We start from the raw sequence: 18,994 nt of genomic DNA on the forward strand, positions 1-18,994 counted from the left end.
ATATATGATGTAATTAAATTAGCTTCCATTGAAATAGTAACAATAGCTATCTCACATCTGAGAGGTTGCAAAACCTCTTGCTTGTCCTTGAGTTGGAACAGTTTTCCAAAGAGTAGTCCCACAGTGGCTGTCTCACACTGGAGAAGCTGACAGCTCAGTTGTTGCTCAGTCCATGAGGCTTTGTGCCTCAGCAGCCCCTGTCTGGTGCTGAAGACCTAGAGGGTTGTTGGAGAGCTAGTGTTCCACAGTCAGCGACAGAAGCCTGGCAATGCTGCTTCTAATATCGACACAGGAATGGCCATCGGCAGCAGCCACAGGGTAAATTCATTTGGCAGCAAGAGAGAGGCCAAGCAAGCAAAAAGCAAGTAATCTTCCTTTTGCTATGTCCCTTTTTTAAAAATCTGGGCTGCCACCAGAAGGTGCCACCCACATTTGGTGTGGTCTTCCCACTTCTACTGAAGTAATCAGTATGAAGTGAGACCCCTTGCTCAGATGTTTTTAACTTGTGACAAGCTGACATTATAACCAACTGTCACAATTGCATAGTTATGGTGTGTATCTTTTAAGTTAAAATAATCCGAGGGAGAAGGTAAGGAGAGAAGCAGAGGGCAGAGAGGGGAAGAGAAGAGGGAGAAGAGGAGAAGATTTATTAAATTAAAAAGCTTCACTGAGTAAAGGAGACAACAGAATAAAGAGATGGTTCACAGAAGAGGAGAAAACATTTGCAGACCACACAACTACTATTGGCTCCTGTATTTGTTCCCTTTCTGTTGCTGTTATAAGGTACCATGACCTCAGCAATGTTTTAAAGAGTTTATTTTGGCTCACTGTCCCAGAGGGATCATCACCATCATGGCAGGGAAGCATGTCAGCAGACATGGTACCTTGAGCAGAAGTTGACAACTCACATCTTGAACCTCTCGCCTTGAGTGGAGAGAGCACGCACTGGGGACTGCAAGAATCTTTAATCTCTGAAAGCCCACCTCCAGTGATGCACTTCCTGCCATAAGGCTATGCCTTCTAAGCCTTTCTAAACTGCACTACCAACTGGGACCAAACATTCAAATGTCTGAGGCTATGGGGGACATCTCATTCAAATCCCAGTATCTCTGAAATCTACAAGAATCTTTGGCAACTCAATGGCAAAAATACGAATAACCTTATTAAGAAGTAGACAGTTCTCAAAAGGAAACATACAAATAGCTAACAGATAAATGCAATACTGCTCAACATTACTAATTATCAGGGAAATGCAAATTAAAGTCACAATTAGATACCATCAATTAAATGGTCTACTACAAAGAAAGAGCATGTGATGTGACACGTTTGTTAACCATCTTGCTGTAATAATTCAACATGTGTATGTACATATACCAAACATAGCATTGTATTCTCTCTATATATACAATTATTATTTGTTTAAAAAGGCCCGAGAGATGGTTCAGTGGTTAAGAGCACTGGCTGTTCTTCAGAGGACCCAGGCTTGATTCTTAGCACCTACATGATCATACAACTATTAATTACTCTGGTACCAGGAGATCTGAAGCCCTCTTCCTGCCTCTGAGGGCACCAGAGACGCACAAGTTGCACAGACGTGTGTAGGCAAAAATACCCATACGTATAAATCTATAAGTCCATTCGAAAGATAAATATGAAACAAGAAGCTCTGTAAACTTGGCTGTCAGGAAAATTGAGTCTGTGGCTCATAGTGAACCAGTAAGGTTTTTTTTTGTTTTTTGTTTTTTAAATATTTATTTATTTATTATGTATACAGTATTTATTCTGTCTGCATGTATGCCTGCAGGCCAGAAGAAGGTATCAGGCCTCATTACAGATGGTTGTGAGCCACCATGTGGTTGCTGGGAATTGAACTCAGGACCTTTGGAAGAGCAGGCAATGCTCTTAACCACTGAGCCATCTCTCCAGCCCGTCCAGTAAGGTTTTTAAAGGACACCCTCCCCCAACAGGGTTTCTCTCTGCAGTCCTGGCTGTCCTGTAACTTGCTCTGTAGACCTGGCTGGCCTTGAACTCACAGAGATTCACCTGCTTCTGCCTCCCATCTAGGGATCATTTCAGTAGTGTGGATGAGAAATAAGGAAATAATTGAATAGGCTGTCGTTGTGGGCATAATAGAGAAGACATTTTAGAGAGAACATGCACTGATTTGACATTATAAAGAGCGTTAGAAAGAAGAGACAGATGACTTGAAATATGGCCTTGAACTCTTAGCACAGTGGTGTTAAGATAGTGCAAGTTGGAATGCTGGGAACCCGGCAAAGTGCTCACTGTGCAAGCATGAGGACCCGAGTTCACCCCTAGGACCCAGGTGGACAGGTAGCTGTCCTGGCTTGTGCTTGGAGTCCCAGTGCTAAGCAGGAAGAGACAGCAGATCTATGGGGCTTGAGGCCAGTCAGCCTAGTCTGCTTGGCATATTCTAGGCCAGTGAAATACCCTGTCTCAAGAAGCAAGGTGAATGGCCGTCATGAAAAGTGACGCCTAAGGTCGACCTCTGGCCTCCACATGCATGTGCTCATATGTGGGCTTGTGCTCTCTACACGATCCCTACCCCTACAAAAGCTAATGAACGTTGTAGAATCATGTTTTTTATTGTTTTGTCTTGTGAGATGGGGAGTCTGCAGAAATGATGAATAGGATAAGGCCACTACTTTGGGGCCCTAACACTGCTGGGTGTGGTTCTACAGCTGTTTCATGTGGTGTTGTTCTGATTGTTAATGTAGAAATAGAATTACTTTCAAAATCTTTTCTGTAGCTGTCTACTTTGTGCTTTGTCTTTCAAAGAGACTTAAGCGTTCCTGCCATCTGTGTTGACTTTTTCTGCTAATCACAAGAACAAAATTTTTGAGACAGGAGAAACCCTGTCTCAAAAATACAAAAAAAAAAACACCAATTAACTAGTTCACCACCAGTAAGGAAATTGTCTAGAGCTACTTTTTGATAGGTGTTAGGTGTTAAAGAGGTTTGACTTTGGTTTTGCAGAAGTGTAGCATTAAGGTTACTTAAGCATACAGTGAGAGGCTTAGAGATAGGAGGTTAGTTCTGGTTCATGTTTAGGAGTCACAAAATGAAAATGAAGATATTTTGTATATAAATATCATGAATTCCTTGAATAGCACGTGTATAAAAATTAAAATGTGTAATTTTGAATGATGATATCAGGAAGTTACAATAGAAGGTACACATGAAGATGAGCTTTCTTCTGGCCCTAACAACAGGCCCTCTCTGTGGGGATGACAATGTGCACATAGAACATTTTGTTCCTCCTGGCCCCGGGGATCTTCTCAAACGTTTGTTCTTAGCTTCATAATAACCAGATTATTCTTTGGGTGCAGAGAATACTTATTTTAAAAGGGTGAGAAAGCCCGAAGGGCTTTAATTGTAAATTCTGAATGTCCAAAGACTTTAAAATTGCACTTAAATAACATTAAATCTTTCAGAAAATAGAATAGGTTTTTTGTTTGCTTTTAATTTTCGATTAGTCAGGTCAACATCTGAGCCATAGCAGCAAACAGATAAAGGGTCAGATGGTTGTCACAGAAAGTTAGCTCCTGCCCCTTCTCTGAGGCTGCCGTGCCATCCTGATTCACTAGGGCTCAATAAGCTTACTTCATCTAAGACATTTTTATGTCAGTAATTCAATTTTATGATCCTGATCCTTATTTTTGAAAGCGTTCGTATGATCTGAGATCATGATTTACTTCTGTTATATTGCCAGTACTTCAATTTTCTTAGTTAAAAATGAAATAAATATCTATTTTGTTTTTATTGAGATTTATCATGGCATTTGTAATTACAGAAGAAACAAATTGCTTCTGACCATATGAATTTAACTGAGAACTGACATTTATTAACTTTTGGATTATATTTACAGCAAGTTTAAAATAAACCGATAATAAGCAGGAGCATTGTAGTAGGTCTAACAAGATGTGTACACTGAAAAAAGTGACACAGTGGAAAGCAAGTTGAAGAGACTCGTAAGAAGTAATGTGTTTGGGGCATTCACAGAAGGGGACTGGATCTGCAAAATGATTGGTTTTTTGTTTTTGTTTGTTTGTGTGTGTGTGTGTGTGTGGGGTAAATACCAAATCTTTTGTTTCAGGTAGAAATATGTTTCTAATTCAGAGCATGTATTTCTATTGGCTCCTGACTATCTTCAATTTTCATTTTTTTAGACATTTTTAATTGATTCTTTGTGGATTTCATATCTTGCATCCCAGTCCTACCCATCTCCTCATCCCTTCATATCCACCCTCTGCCCTTGTAACTTCCTCTTCCTTCAAAAAAGTAAAATTTAAAAGAAAACTTAAAAACCAAAACAAACTAACATAACAATAACACAAGTCTCAGTGTGGAAGCTGTAGTGTGACCCAGTCAGCCACACAATATACCCTTTGGTCCGTACATCTTTACTTGTGTTTATTGCAGTGAGTCATTGATCTGGCTCGAGACCTCTGGGTTCTGCTACACCATCAGTGCTAGGCCCTCACTGGGACTCCTCTTGGATATTCTGTTGTCCTGTTAATGGAGATCCTGCAGCTCTGGATTGGCAAGTCGTGACCGTTCACATGCTCCAACAGTTCATAGATGTGGTGGATGTTGGCGGGGGTGGGGTGTGTGCTCATAGCCTTATTTCTGAGCCTGGGTGTCGACACCACCAGGGTGAGCTCTCCAACACAGCGCCAGCTAGCTGCACTAGAGCAGGCGGCAAGGAGCGGGACAGTTCTCCTGCTCTCATGTCCTCTGGGCAGCCCACCCGCACCCACCCACAAGGGCCAGCTCTACTGTTTTGCTCAGACACACTCCAGGGCCGGCCTTCCCATTCTTGTGCCCCCAGTGCCACCTCTCCTGCCTGTCAAAGGTGGCATGGGGTGGCATCTTTCCATCACCTGCCTGTTGAAGGGGGTCGCCTTTCCCTCACCACATGGCCGATGTGAGGGGCCTCTCCTTTCTTGCTCCTAGGGCTGGCTCACCTGCACAGGGTCAGCACCACTGTGTTGCCTGGGGGAGAGCAAGGTGCAGGGCCCATTCTCCTGAGTGCTGTAGTTGGTGAGGGGCAGGGCCAGCTCTCATGCTCTCATGACCTTAGGGCCAGCTCTCCCATCCACCACAGGCAGTGAGAGCCAGGTGATGGGGGAGGGCAATCCATCCATATGAGAGATGAGGAGTGGGGTCTGATTTTTTACACATGTTTGAAGGGCCAGATCACTTGCGCCCCCATCAGCAAAGTGATTTGTAAAGGTACTTCTTGCAAACCTGATGGGCTGAGTTCCACTCCTGGAACCCATGTGATGGGAGGAGAGAACTGATGCCCACAGCTGTCCTCTGACCTTCACATGCGCTCTCTGGAACACACACTCTCCTTCTCTCTCTTATTTAATAAATGTAAAAAACACAACCCTCTATCTGTAATGTATGAATTGAGAGAAGTGAAATAGTTAAGTCAGGTGCCTATATTACATATTCTATAGAGGTTTCCTGGACCTAGAGTTCAAGGTTGTCATGAGTGACCCAATAAAAATGGTAGATGATTAAAAGGCACAGCAGAAGGATAAAGACTGAGACTCCAATGAGGAAGAAGTCAAAATACTGAATATTTGGCTTTTATAGTCACCTTAAAATTTGTATTAAAATTATTTCATATTGTTTCCTTTCTTTTACAGTCTTCAACTTGACCAACAATGTAGATTTGGAGAACACCAAAAAGAAAATGGAAATATATCAAAAGGAAAACAAAGATGTCATTCAGAAAAATAAGTTAAAGCTGGTTGGTTGCTAAGTATTTTCTTCTTTTGTATGAGTAACAAAAATTTTTGCATAGTACTTAAAAAGATTTTATTAGTCCTTGGAGTGTTTTATACAATGTATTCTAATCATATTCACCCCCACTCTTCATGACTCTTCCTCAATTTACCCCTCCCTTCCTTACCTATCCATCTTTGTGTCCATTATCAAAAAGTATTTCAGAAGAAATTTGTGCTGCTCAAGTGTTCCTGCATGTGTGGTCTTCCACTGGAGTGTTACCAGGAGCTACACTTGCAGAGAAAATTGTTTCTTCCTCTCACAACAGCTGTTGATCGCCAATGGCTCCATGGCCAGGGGTGGGATTGTGGGTCCAGCTTCCTCTCCATGCTGAGACTTGGTCTGCCTTGGGCTTGGTATGGCTATCAGGTCCTTTGTGCAGCTGCTCTGAAGTGTTCAGAAGACACCGTCTCCTTGTAGTTGTCTACTTCTTCTGGCTCTTAGACTCTTCCCGCGACCTCTTTTCCATTGGTCCCTCAGCCTTGGGAGGGGGTGTGCAGCATATATGTTCCAGGTGGGACTGAGCACTCTGCAGTCTCTTGGTTTTTGTGCCTTGGCCCATTTTGGATCTCTGTTAATCACCATCTACTGCAAACAGAAGTTTCTCAAATTGCGGTTGACTGATGTGTTGATCTATGGGTATAATACTAAGTCATTAGGAAATGGTTTAACCCTATATCCATTTAGTGGCATAATAGTAGTGGATTCTCTCTTAGGGCCTATTGCCTATCTAGCTGTAAGTTCTTAGCCCAACAATGGTGCTAAGTATGGATTCCATCTTATGGAGCAGGACTTAAATCCAATGAGAAGGTGGTTGTTACTCATCATGATGTCTGTGTCCCTATTGTACCAGTGGCTGTGTCTTTCCAGGACAGTTATGTCTCCCAGGGTTCACAGCTAGGAAGACTGATGATGGTTTCTCTCTGGCAGCTTGCATAGCACCTTTCCGCACCATGAACACTGGGTGTAGGGATGAAGCTTTTAGTTTCGTGCTGGCCTGCTTTCACCAGGTTCTAGGACTCAAGTATGTTTCTTTTTACTGTCAAATTCTGGAAGGTAACCAGTAGTATTGGTAATAGCCTTTAATGTTTGGGCTTCTGTGGGACTTTACTGGCCAGTAATTCCAAAAGAAGTAGCTCATATCTGGTATTGGGCTATTTATTTGTTAACCTCTCAAGTTTATTAGGAATATTGTTATACTTTAATAGTATAGCTTAATTTTAACTCTTTATGTGTGTGTGTATATATTTTAGAATGCTTCTATAGTAGTAGGTTTCTATATATCTTTCTTGAAAGGTCTTTAGTGTTGTTTACCCTTCTCTACTATACATCCTCTGCCCTCCCCTCTGCTTCCAGTTTAACCATTCCTATTCCGCTATTCCCTTTTAGCCCTTTATGGCAGTGCAGAAGCCCCTCCCCATGGCCCCTTAGTGATGTGTATGGACATTACAAATGAAGCACACCCCTGAAGATTCAAAGCTAACATCCACAGATGAGAGAACATGTGACATCTTCTAGGTTTGGAGTAGCTCACTCAAAATGATTGTCTCCAGCTCCAACCGTTTACCTGCAAATTTCATCCTCTATGGGTCCTTCTGTGTAGCCCTGGTTGTCCTGGAATTCACTCTGTAGACCAGGCTGGCTTCAAACTCAGAGATCCACTTGCCTCTGGGTGCTGGGATTAAAAGCACACGTCACTAAACCTTGGGTTAATTTTTTTTATAGCTGAATAATATTCTATTGTGTAAATATTACCATATTTTCACTATCTGTTCATCAATTGATGGGCATCACAACAAAATGGCTGTTTCCACTTCCTGGCTATTGTGAATAGATCAGAAATGATTGTGGATGAGTAAGTGTCTTTCAGATGTGATGTGGATGGACTCCTTTGAGTACAGACCCAGGAAGGGTATAGCTGGATCATATGGTGCAGCCCTCTGTGGAAATCAGTGTGGATGTTTTATATAATACTATAAGAAACTACCCTTTTTTTAAAAGCAGTTATATTCACAGGAATTTAAGCAGAAATTTAAATTCCTAGAAATACAGCTGTACTGTATAGATGCATTAGTTAGGGGATATTCACATTACTGTAGCAAACCTATTTTGACATTACAGTAAGCTGTACTTCTTAAGGAATGGATGTTTAAGGTAGACGGTTGTTATTGCTAGTGTCTGTCTGTGTTGTTATTCTCTGGGCAGTTAAGTTTGCATTTGAGCACTGATCAAGCTCATTTCTATCCTTAGACTTTACCAACTAAGCTTTCTTCCTAGCTCCGAGTTTGGCTGTTTTGTATACTTCACATAGGTAAAAACACAAAAGTATTTATTATATGTGGTTAAGTTTCCCTAAAATTTCTCAGACTTATTTTGTGATCTGTCCTGGCCAAAGTTTTGTATGTTATGGAAAAGATTGTATAGTCTGCTTCTGTTAAGTAGAATGTTCTGTGTATGTATTTTTGTACCATTTTGTATAAAGAAATGTTTTTGGTCTCTGTTTATTGACAGTTCTGTTTGGGTACTTTTTCCATTAATTAAAAATGGACAATTTAAATTTTTTCTTGTGTTGCTACCTAGTTCTCCCCTCAGTTGTCATATTACATGCTTTATATAATTAGGTGCTGTGATATCGACTGCATATGTAGCTTTCATATTTTCTTTTATGTTAATTTTTAAAAATCATCGTATTATGTCCTTCTTTGTCTCTTCTGGTATCTTCTCACTTAAGTCTGTCTTGTCTTGTATTCTGCACTTCAGTGACTGGTGCTAGCCTCCATCAGTGCTCAAGCCATCGTTCACTCGCCATGTTTTGTTGATGGCTTATTTCTAAACCAGGCTCTTCTAATAATTCTATTATTACATAATTAAGTAACCATTAAAAAAAACCTCTTTTGAATACTGTTCTACCCAGTCTTCCTATTTAGCTTGAACCCAGTTCTGTTGATCTACACATCTTGTCTTACTGCCTCAAGTCATCTTAGAAATCCACTCCTTGGATTCTTGTAATGTCTTCCCAGGTGTCCTTTTGTGTTTTATAGAAAAGTGCCATGATCTTCCTTCTCTTTTGCTCTCTAGCTTTATTTAAAACATTTTCCTATATCTCATGACTTAGTCACACCAGAAGATAATCTAACTTGTTTCATATCTTTGCCCTGTTTGCTAATAGGTTGTTGTACTGTTGGGGGAAGAGGCTTCAGTATCTACTGGTTGAAGTTCTCAAACAATGTATGGCCTTCCTAGGGCTACTGGAACAAATTGCCAAAACCCAGGTGGCCTATATATTATTCTTTTCACTATTATGGAGGCTAGAAATCTGAAATCCAAGTGTCAGCAGGGCCATGGTGTCTCTCTCTTAGCCTCTGGTGGTAGCCAGCAGGCTTTGTCATGCTTTGTCGGTCTTCACATGTGCTTCTCCCCATGTGGCTGTGTCCAGGTTTCCAGAAGGATGTTATCTTAACTTGATTAAATCAGCACAGAGCTCCCCTTTCACCCCCATCAAAATAAAGTGTCATATTTATTAGTGCCAGGATGTCACTCTTTAGCCTCTCTTTTCATGGGACACAGTTCACCAGCAGCACTGTATGACACCCTTTCTATTTATACTTAGAGTTTCAGGGAAAACTTGTCAGCAGATTAATAGCATCATTGCTGCATACACTGTGTATGCTGTATCCACACCTGATGCACTTATCTGCAAACACTCCGACACATTATGTCTTTTTACAGATGCTCTTATTAATCCTTCTAGATGACGTTTGGATTCCCTTCTCAATGGGAGCGTGTATTAAAAGCTTTGACTTATTAACAGGGTATAGGAATTTGTAAAAATGGTTGGGAGAATCACAAGACTTAGCAGCGTACTGAAGGAGAATGGAAAAGAAAGTAAACTGAATGGCTCTGAGAATGAGTTCATTTGAGGTGTGCGGTTGTCGTCAGAATAGGACTACAGTGAGCCTGGCTGCTTGACTTTGCACATACCAAGTTTATAGTACAGGAGTGCAGTTCCTTTTTCTCCTTAGACAGTTTGGTGTTTTGTTGAAGGAGGAATTTGCTGAATACATGAACTGAAAAAGAAAATCCATGTGAAGTTCCATAAGTTAAATGACTTTAAATTATCTATAATAATTACAATTTACCTCCCCCACCTCACCCAGTATTAACCAGTTACTCCATTTCAGTTTCTGGACTTAGTCTACTTGGTTTGCTGTTTGTCCTTCTCTGAGATAGTACAGGCTCACATGAAATAATAAGTATTCTAGTTTATTCTGTGTAGAACTGTTAGATTACTAAAGCACAAGTGATGAAACCGCTTTATGTTTTCAGTAGAGTACAGCGTAGGATTGCTGTTGGTTGGTACAGTCACTCCATTTCTTATGTGCCTTCCTCTTTAGACTCGGGAGCAGGAGGAATTGGAGGAAGCGCTGGAAGTGGAACGACAGGAAAGTGAGCAGCGAAGACTGTTTATCCAGAAGGAAGAAGAACTGCAGCAGATTCTGAAAAGGAAGAACAAGCAGGCCTTTCTAGACGAGCTAGTCAGTATTAATGCTACTTACCACTTAAAAACTAATCTTCCCGTGGATTTGATGGAAAATGGCTTTTAATGGCGGTTCAGAGTCTTCCTACTCTAGTTTACTTCCAACTTTTTCCTAATACATTTAAATTAAAAAATTATTATTATTGCGTGCAAGGACGGGGCTGCTGAGAACATGTGCATGCTGTGATGTTGTGTAGAGGCCAGAGGACAGTGTTGTGGAGTTGGTTTCCTGCTTTATGTGGGTTCTGAGGATCAAACTCAGGTTGGTGGGCTTGCAAGGCAAGTGAGGGCCTTTACCTGCTGAACAGGTGTCCCTTTAACTTTTGTTAGTTATTCTTTTTGGCAGTGGGGGTCTTTTGAGACAGGGTCTCTCTATGTAACAGCTTTGGGTGTCTTGGAACTTTTTCTGTAGGCCAGGCTGGTGTTGAACTCACAGAGATCCACCGACCTCTGCCTCCCAAGTACTGGGTTTAAAGTCATGCACCCCCACAGCCTGAAAATACTTTTTTTTTGGGTTCTGATAGTTATTGATGTCATCATATATACTGCTGAAGAGTAACACATATCGCTCAAACCTTCATCCCGTATAATTTTTATGCTTACAATTCTGTGAATCAAGAATTCAAGTGGGCATGGTAGTGCAGGTCTTTAATCCCAGCACTCAGGTGGATCTCTGTGAGTTCAAGGTCATTCTGGTCTACTCGTGAGTTCCAGGACAGCCGTAGCCACACAGTAAGACCCCGTCTTCACAAAACAAAACCAGAAGAATTCCTCTCCTTTGCAGTATATTCTCAGGCCGCCGTGCCATCTGTGTGGCTTCTGTAGCCGGGCATCTCGTCCAGTGTCTCAGCTGTAGGAAGGAGTATTCTAAGAGTAAAGAAATAGACACAGTATGGTTTGAAAGGCTTGGCTGGGAAACTGGCACAGTGTACCCACTGATCAGTGAAGGAGCCTGTTCCATTTCAAGGGGATGAGTGTAGATTCTACCGTTTGTGGGTCAATTATGACCCCTTCATCTATAGTATATGCTCAAAAAATGTGTGTGTTCCTAGAATTTGGTGTAGTGTAAGTTAATTTGATATCCAGTTTCTACCCCAAGGAGAATTAAGTGATAGGATCATGAAAATGATTTTAACTATAATTGTTATCATATACGCATATACGCCCTTTTTATGTCTTGCTAACTTCTATAATGGATTTAAAGTTATCTATCCTAAGATGTGAAGATGCTTGTGGACAAGACACATTTTTGGACCTTAAAGAAGGCTGTTAATGATCAAGTGTGGTATCTCAAGCCTTTAATCCCAGCACTTGGGAGGCGGAGCAGATGGGTTTCTGTGAGTTCAAGGCCAGCTTAGTCTGCAAAGTGAGTTCCAAGATAACTAAGGCTGTTAAGCGCACAAAGCCTGTCGGAAAAACCAAAACCAAAACCAAAACCAACCAAACGAAAAGGCTGTCAAAGTGAAGGTCTGTTGTATCGGGTGGTATAGCATTCCTGTTTCTTTCCCTCTTCCCCTCCCCCCTCTCCTTCCTACTCCATCCCCTCTTTCTTTTTCCTTCCCCTTTTCAGCTTTTTGTCTATATTCATCTCATAATGTTATAACTTTATAACAGTATAACTGACATAAATATAAACAATACTCAGTAGATTGTTTATTTGTCTCTAAGCTTATTAAAACATTGTTTTTAGAGCATTTCCTCTTAATAGTTTCCCAAGCTGATTTTGAATGTGTTGGTTATGTGCTGAAATATAGTGACTGCATGTCATATTTTTGCATGAAAAATAATCTATTTGGGTGAAATGTGAGTGTTATTAGAATATTAGTACTTCCTAGCAGTTAGCTCTGTATTCAGCTTTGTTAGCAAACAGCAGTAAGTGTATGGTCTGAGAAGTGGTTCATGGAATTGACACTTTATTATTGAAACATATTCTAACCCTTAGTGATGCTGGTGACATCACAAGCTAGAAAACGTTTCTCTCTGGGAAGGTGTTTCTGCATTATTTCCTTTCCAGTCTGTCTTCACACATTCATTTTCCACGAGGCATTTCTTCAGTGTTGAAATGCTCCCAGTCTTAGTTGCGCTGTTGTTATTCTGTGAGGGAGGAAATGTAAATCTATTTTCTATTGTGGCTTTGTTCGAAAAGCATTTTAAGACAGTTAACCAGAGGTAAAATAAAATGCAAGGTTACATCTTAAGTTAGATGTAGGTGATAAAGAAGAATAAGAATAAGAGGATTAATGAGGATTAGACACAAAGTCTCACCATAAAAGTCTATCTAGGGCTGGTGAGTTGATCTTGCAATATTGCGCTTTCTATCAAGCCTGACAACCTGAGTTCAGTCCTCAGGAGTCACTTGGTGGAGGGAAAGAACTGACCTTCACAAGTTGTCCTCTGACATCCACGTGGGACCCACACAAATAAATAAAAATGTAGTCTAAAAACCCTCCCCACTTGCTATGAGTAGAAAGTGAATTTGCGTGTAAGTTTGTTGGCAGAGGAAGCTGGAAGAAGCTGGAAGGATGTTTGCTTCGGCCACTGCCCCGTTCTGGAGCAGCCTTTCATTAGCTCTTGTAGTCCTCAAAAGCACCGAGCCGCTGCCTCGGTGAGCTGCTCTTGGCCTCAGGCTCCCTCAGATGCAGCGAAGCATGAAGTAAGAGTTCTTGCCGTGTTGTACATTGTGTATAATCTGGAGTTAATACCGGTTCTTGTGAGTTCCCTCCTCTCGCTTCCTGTTTTCTTCACCTGCAAGTCATTACTGCACATATTTTCTCCACTGTTTCGACCATGTAACATGTGTTTAAATAGTTCTTCACAATTCACTATATTCATTATTAGTACAATACCACTGCAGTTGGGCTTTTTATTCCCAACTTTTAAATTTGTCTATAGATTTATAGTGTTATTAATATTTCAATCTTTATTAAAATTTTTGTTTCTTTTAATCCTTGGCTGACTTAATTAAGTTTATTTTATCTTGATTAATCTGTATTAAAGAAGTGAAAATGTATTTTTCTATGTGTTCATGTTAAATTTTTATAAAAACGGAAAGCTAGCATTGACATTTGTAAGTGTGCCTAGAAGATTTAGCTTTTGAGTTGTTCCCCGGACCACACTTACGCAAGGATGACTTATTAGAATTCTTTTCTTTCTGTTCCTGAGTTTGGTCTTTGTGCCCAAAGTCACCTTTTAACCTGAAAAGCCCTGACAGCACACTGTACTGCATGTGAAGGGTTTATGTTACAGTCTGAATGTTTATGGCTTTGCATTTGCCATAGTGTTGGCTAAAAAGTCCATTTATTTTAATCCAAACTGTAAATTCAATTTTTTTAATAGTTTGGAAAAAGATTTTTAATCAGGTTCTGTGTTATTAAATCTTTTTATATTCCTGTTTGAAAATTCTGTTCCGTTTATGTCTTAAATTTTATGAGTTAATGCTGTTGTCAAATGCAGTAGCTGATTCTTATTAGGAATATTGTTTGCCAGATGGCTAGCTTAAAGTCAGTTAAAATAATCTTTAAAAATGGTCATTATAAAGCTTTTAATGAGTGTTACAGGCAGTCTTATTAAAATTTCTTTAAATATTAAACAGTGTGCCCTTAGGCAATTACTGTGGGTTCTGCAGCCTTCCAAGGTGAAGTGCGATGGTCAGAGCGGAGAAGCAACCCCAAACTGGACTTGCATATGCCTTGTTCCCGGAGCAGGTTTTACAGGCTGAGTCTACTCTGGAGACATAGCTGTCATCAGAGCCCGTGCTTAATTCTGTTTTAACAAAGGCATCCAGGCTCCAAATTTTGAGTGCTAAAGTAGGAGAGTAAATTATGTGGCTCGGTATTAAACTGAGATACCTAGAATACTTAGTTTTATAAAATTTCAGCTATCAAGACATTTAAACACTCAGTTCCTTTTAATGTGAATGAGGAACTAGGATTATAATAAACCAGCCTTGGCTAGCAACTTATTTGAAGTGAGCACACTGTCTTAGGTTAAACAATTTTTAAAAAATTGTATGTGTGTGTGTGTGTGTGTATTTGTATGTGTGGGTTAGCTGCCTAATGTAAGTGCTGGGAACTGAACTTGGTGTTCCCTGAAAGAACAGCAAGTTGAGACATATCTCCAGCCCCATTTTCTTGCTTTTATATATGAAATTTTTGTTTTTTTTTTTAAGAATAAATTCTCATTCTATAAGTATTTGCATTCATTTGCAAATATCAACAAGAAGCCAGTGATTTAACTTTTAAAATGCTTTATTATTTATGTGTATGTATATCTGTGTATGGGTACACGCATGTGTGCACAAGTACTCCCAGAGGCCAGAGGAGGTCTTTCATCCCTGGAGCTGAAATTGTAGGCTGTTATGAGCAGCCCAGTGTGGTGCTGGGAGCCCAACATAGGTCTTTGGGCCAGACAGATGGCTCAGTCATTAAATGCTAAGGCTCACACTTTGAAATGGAGAATTTAGTTCTAAAGTCAGGTCCTGTGTATGAACAGCAAGTGCTTTTAACCATTGCGTCATTTCTACAGCCCAGTGATGACTTTAAGACATCAGTTAACTAGTTATTATGTGTGTGAGTGCATAGTGTGTGTGTTTGGGCATGAATGTGGAGTTGGTTTATTTCTTCTGTCTTTATGAGTTCTGGGGGATCAAACTCTGGTGATATCCTGGGGAATCAGGTCTCCAGGCTTTTGGGCAAAAACACCTTTACCTGTCCAACTGTCTTTTTGACCCAATGGTTTATTTTTTTAGCCAAGAATATTTTTTTTCTTTTCAAGTGTGCACCTGAAAAGATATTAAAAAGATATTTTTGGCTCTAGCCCATTTAAGGTTTTCTTCAATGTTTTGGATTATACAAAATGCCTAGTGGAGGTCTAAAATTTCAGCCTTAGGAAGTGAAAGGTATTGAAAACTATTCTCATACTACGTCTTATTCACCTTTATTATTCCTCTCCAGTAGATAGCAAAGGTAGCTATCTAATGTAGGACAACAACCTATCTAGGTTTAGGATCTGTTTTATAAAGAAATTTGTGTCCTTTATGTTTTAATTTTTGTGATATTGCTCTTGGAAAATTATTTTGGTTTTGTCTTTCTTCCTTCCTTCCGTCCGTCCCTCCCTCCCTCCCTCCCTCCCTCCCTCCCTCCCTCCCTTCCTCCCTCCCTCCCTCTCTCCTTCCCTCCCTCCTTCTTTTCTTCTTTCTAAATTTTATGTGCATTGGTGTTTTACATGTATGTATGTATGTATGTATGTATGTATGTGTGAGGATGTCACATCTCCTGAAACTGAAGTTACAGATAGTTGGGAACTGCCATGTGGGTGTTGGGACTTGAACTTGGGTCCTCTGGAAGAGCAGTCAGTGCTCCTAACTGCTAAACCATTTCTCCAGCCCCTGGTTTTTGTTTTACAAAACAGGACCTTAAGTTGTCTAGGGTGCCTTGGACTCACTGTGTAGCTAAGGTTGGCCTAGAACTCCTGCTTTTCCTATTAGGTATTACATGCCCTGTACCCCCATGCCCTGCTGTATTATACAATCTTAATGTTAGTGAAAGGAGAGAAACAAGTCCTGCTCGCTGTCTGTTGGTCTCTGCACATGCTCTGTAACATGCACACAGATAAAGAAATGCAGTTTAAAAAACTGAACAGTCTCGATGTGCATCTTCATTCTCAAATAGCCGTTGACTGAGTTGCTGTTCCTGTTCCTATGCTGGAACTCCTAAACAGTCACTTTAAATGCACTGGTCACCGACATGTATGTCTACAAACTATTCCTGGGTTAGATTTGGGAAGAAAGTGAGACTCTGTAATGTTTGCTTTTATATCATAAGATGTTAACATGGGAGTTTCTTGAGGATTAAATTCTGGGTGTCGGCTATTTTTAATGCTCAATACCTTGCTTTTGGGTGGCCCTGTGGGGTGAACTTAGAGTTTTAGATACGTTAGGCACAGAGCTGCATCACCAAGCTGTGTCTCTTCTCTATTTTTTATTTTTAGATGACCTCAATAAGTGGCCAAGCTGGCCATGCACTTGCTGTGTAGCCTTTCACATAGAAAAGGGGTGGGGTTTTGTATTGTTTTGATTATTTTTTATCTTTGTTTCTGGACACAGAATATAAACTCTCGTATGGGAAGGGTGGAGCTGGAGAGGTCCTTTCTCTGCACGTGTTTCTGGATTCTCATTTAACTGAAACCTCAGAAAGGTGAAAGTCTAGTTATATTTTAGTTTAGCTCCACAGCACCACAAACATGTAAGTGCTTCATTCTGAACAGGATAAATAACAGTCTCCTCATTAAGATAAGTGGTTTGCTGCTCAAAATAGGGGTGCATACAGATTTGTGTAAACAATGGTCCTGGCTAGTATCAGTATATGATATTAAATGTTTATCATTTTGTTACTTGACTAAAATGTGATTTAAAATTTAAGAATAAAATATACATGTGGTGGTACTTACAATAGTCCCATTGTGCAAAACAGAACAAGGATTATTTGCAAACAGCCTCAGGTGAAATCTAATGGGAAACATTTCAAATGGTCTGAAGTCCGGGCAAAAAGAATGTGTCTCAGACAAACCTCTGATCTAAGTTATAGCCCTTTCTACTGCTCTTTGCATGATTTGCTTTCTTTCTTTAATAAATGGGTTGATGGCTAGATGAAATAGGACCTTATTATATTATCTTTAATGTGGATTTTATAAAATACTTGTTTGCAGGTTACTTTGATTTATGAGTCTATAGCAACCTTTTTATTATGGAATGTTAATATTCTTTTGTAAAGCATTCTCCATGAAGTGAGTATTTAGTTGACATCATGTGCTCACAGAAGAGGCAGACTTTGAAAGTTGTTGTTTTAGTCTTTCCGTTTTAAGTTTCACACTGAACTTTTCTTACAGGAGAGCTCTGACCTCCCTGTCGCTCTGCTCTTGGCTCAGCATAAAGACAGATCTACTCAGCTGGAAATGCAGTTAGAGAAGCCCAGGTCCACGAAGCCAGTCACATTTTCCACAGGCATTAAAATGGTAAGCCATATTTTAATTGCTGTTTGAAGGAGAGTTTTCAGGACTATGCTTTTAAATTCCCTAGTAATTTCTACAGTGACGTGAACAGCTGAAATGTTGAAGAGCCCCTATGTCCTAGGCCAAATGTCTGGAAGTGTGGACACGTATAGTATAAGGAAAGAGAAAAGTAATGTGTTTCTAAGTGTGCAAAGCAGTTTTATTCATTATGGTATGGATTGGTGTGGCGTGGGTGTGTGTGTTGCATGTGCTAGGCAGGTGCTGTTTCATTAAGCTACACCCTTGGTCCTGTTGTTATTAGTTTATAAACTTGTAATTGTAGGTGAAAGAAAAGTGCATAAATATGGTTATATTATATACTATTTATCTGCTGGTATAAAATAGGAACAGTGGATTGCTTTATACTTCTCTGCAGACAGTTATTTTCTACATAAATACATTTTTAAAAAAGCCATTTGTAGTTTCTATACTCTTTAAGGATAGAGTGATTTGAATTAAAACATTGTCTAAATTTAGTCATTCACAAGTAAGACTATATGAAGTTTTTTTGCTATAGTTTAAGAATTATCAGTTTTTACTTTTATAACTTTTTAAATACATATGTTTGGGGGGGTCTAGGTGTATGTACATGTGTCAGGGTGCATGTGTGGAGGTCAGAGGACAACTTGTAGGAGTTGATTCTTTCTTCAGCTGTGGAGGTTTTGGGCATCAAGTTCAAGTCATCAGGCTTCTCATCTATAACGTTAATTCACTTGCTTCTTTTCAAGATGGTGCTGAGGACTGAATGCTGTGTTCCTTAACTGCTGTTTGACGTTTATACAGCATTCTGAAAGTGTGAAATAAAATTAGCATTTTGCAGTATTCTGTAGCATCTTGTTTTCATCTTGTGCTAGTTATGGTCTCTGTAATTTTCTTCCTTGCACCACCACTGTCCCAGCATTTCCCATGAACATTTCTTTATATTAAGCCCTTCAATCATCATATTTAAATTGTCAGTTTTCCTCTCTTCTTCCATAACTCTTGTTTGGAAGCTAGTTTGTTGAATGGATGGTTGGAGACTGAATGAATGGACAGATGATCTTAAAAGAAAATCATGAAAACTCTTAGTGAATTTTATAGACTGGAAATATTGGTCACTTTGATATTGTGGTGAATGAACGTACAGATTGTTTCTTTTTATCTTTTGCAACTTTAGTTTTAGCAATTGTGTAGCAAACAAACCAAACCCTATGTAAGAAATGGCTGTTATATAGACAAAAGACACTAGTAACAAAATGTTTCCTCTGTCATGCTTGCTCATTCTAGTCAATTCTCAGGAACTTTTTTCAACTTTCACTTTTTGAGACCTAATTTTAAGTAGCCCAAACTGCCCTTGAACTCTTGATGTAGTGGGAGATGGTCTTAAGCCAATCTTCTGTCTCCACCTCCCAGGTGTTTTGGTTAAAGGAGTGAGTCACTGAACTAAACCACACTGCTTCTTTTCTTTTCTTTTCTTTTCTTTTCTTTTCTTCTCTTCTCTTCTCTTTTCTTTTCTTCGCTTCTCTTCTCTCTCTCTCTCTGTTTTTTTGTTTGTTTGTTTTTTGTTTTTTTTTTTTTTTTTTTTTTTTTTTTTTTTTTTTTTTTTTTTTTTTT

At 39.7% G+C, this 18,994-nt stretch overlaps 1 protein-coding gene across 2 annotated transcripts in view; it reads left to right on the plus strand.

The window, feature by feature from the left end:
• Mnat1 (MNAT1 component of CDK activating kinase) overlaps window positions 1-18,994 on the plus strand; it is a 120,275-nt gene that overhangs the window by 41,116 nt on the left and 60,165 nt on the right. Inside the window, exons 4-6 of one of the 2 annotated variants that reach the window (XM_050153689.1) lie at window positions 5,679-5,782; window positions 10,212-10,352; window positions 17,240-17,365. In XM_050153689.1, the coding sequence (XP_050009646.1) occupies window positions 5,679-5,782; window positions 10,212-10,352; window positions 17,240-17,365 (371 nt within the window). The remainder of the gene's footprint in view (window positions 1-5,678; window positions 5,783-10,211; window positions 10,353-17,239; window positions 17,366-18,994) is intronic. The other variant, XM_050153691.1, reaches the window with a different exon arrangement.

The sequence above is a fragment of the Alexandromys fortis genome, unplaced genomic scaffold, assembly GCF_014885135.2.
Source record: "Alexandromys fortis isolate MF-2015 unplaced genomic scaffold, M_Fortis_MF-2015_v1.1 scaffold_82, whole genome shotgun sequence".
Classification (NCBI taxonomy): Eukaryota; Metazoa; Chordata; class Mammalia; order Rodentia; family Cricetidae; genus Alexandromys; species Alexandromys fortis.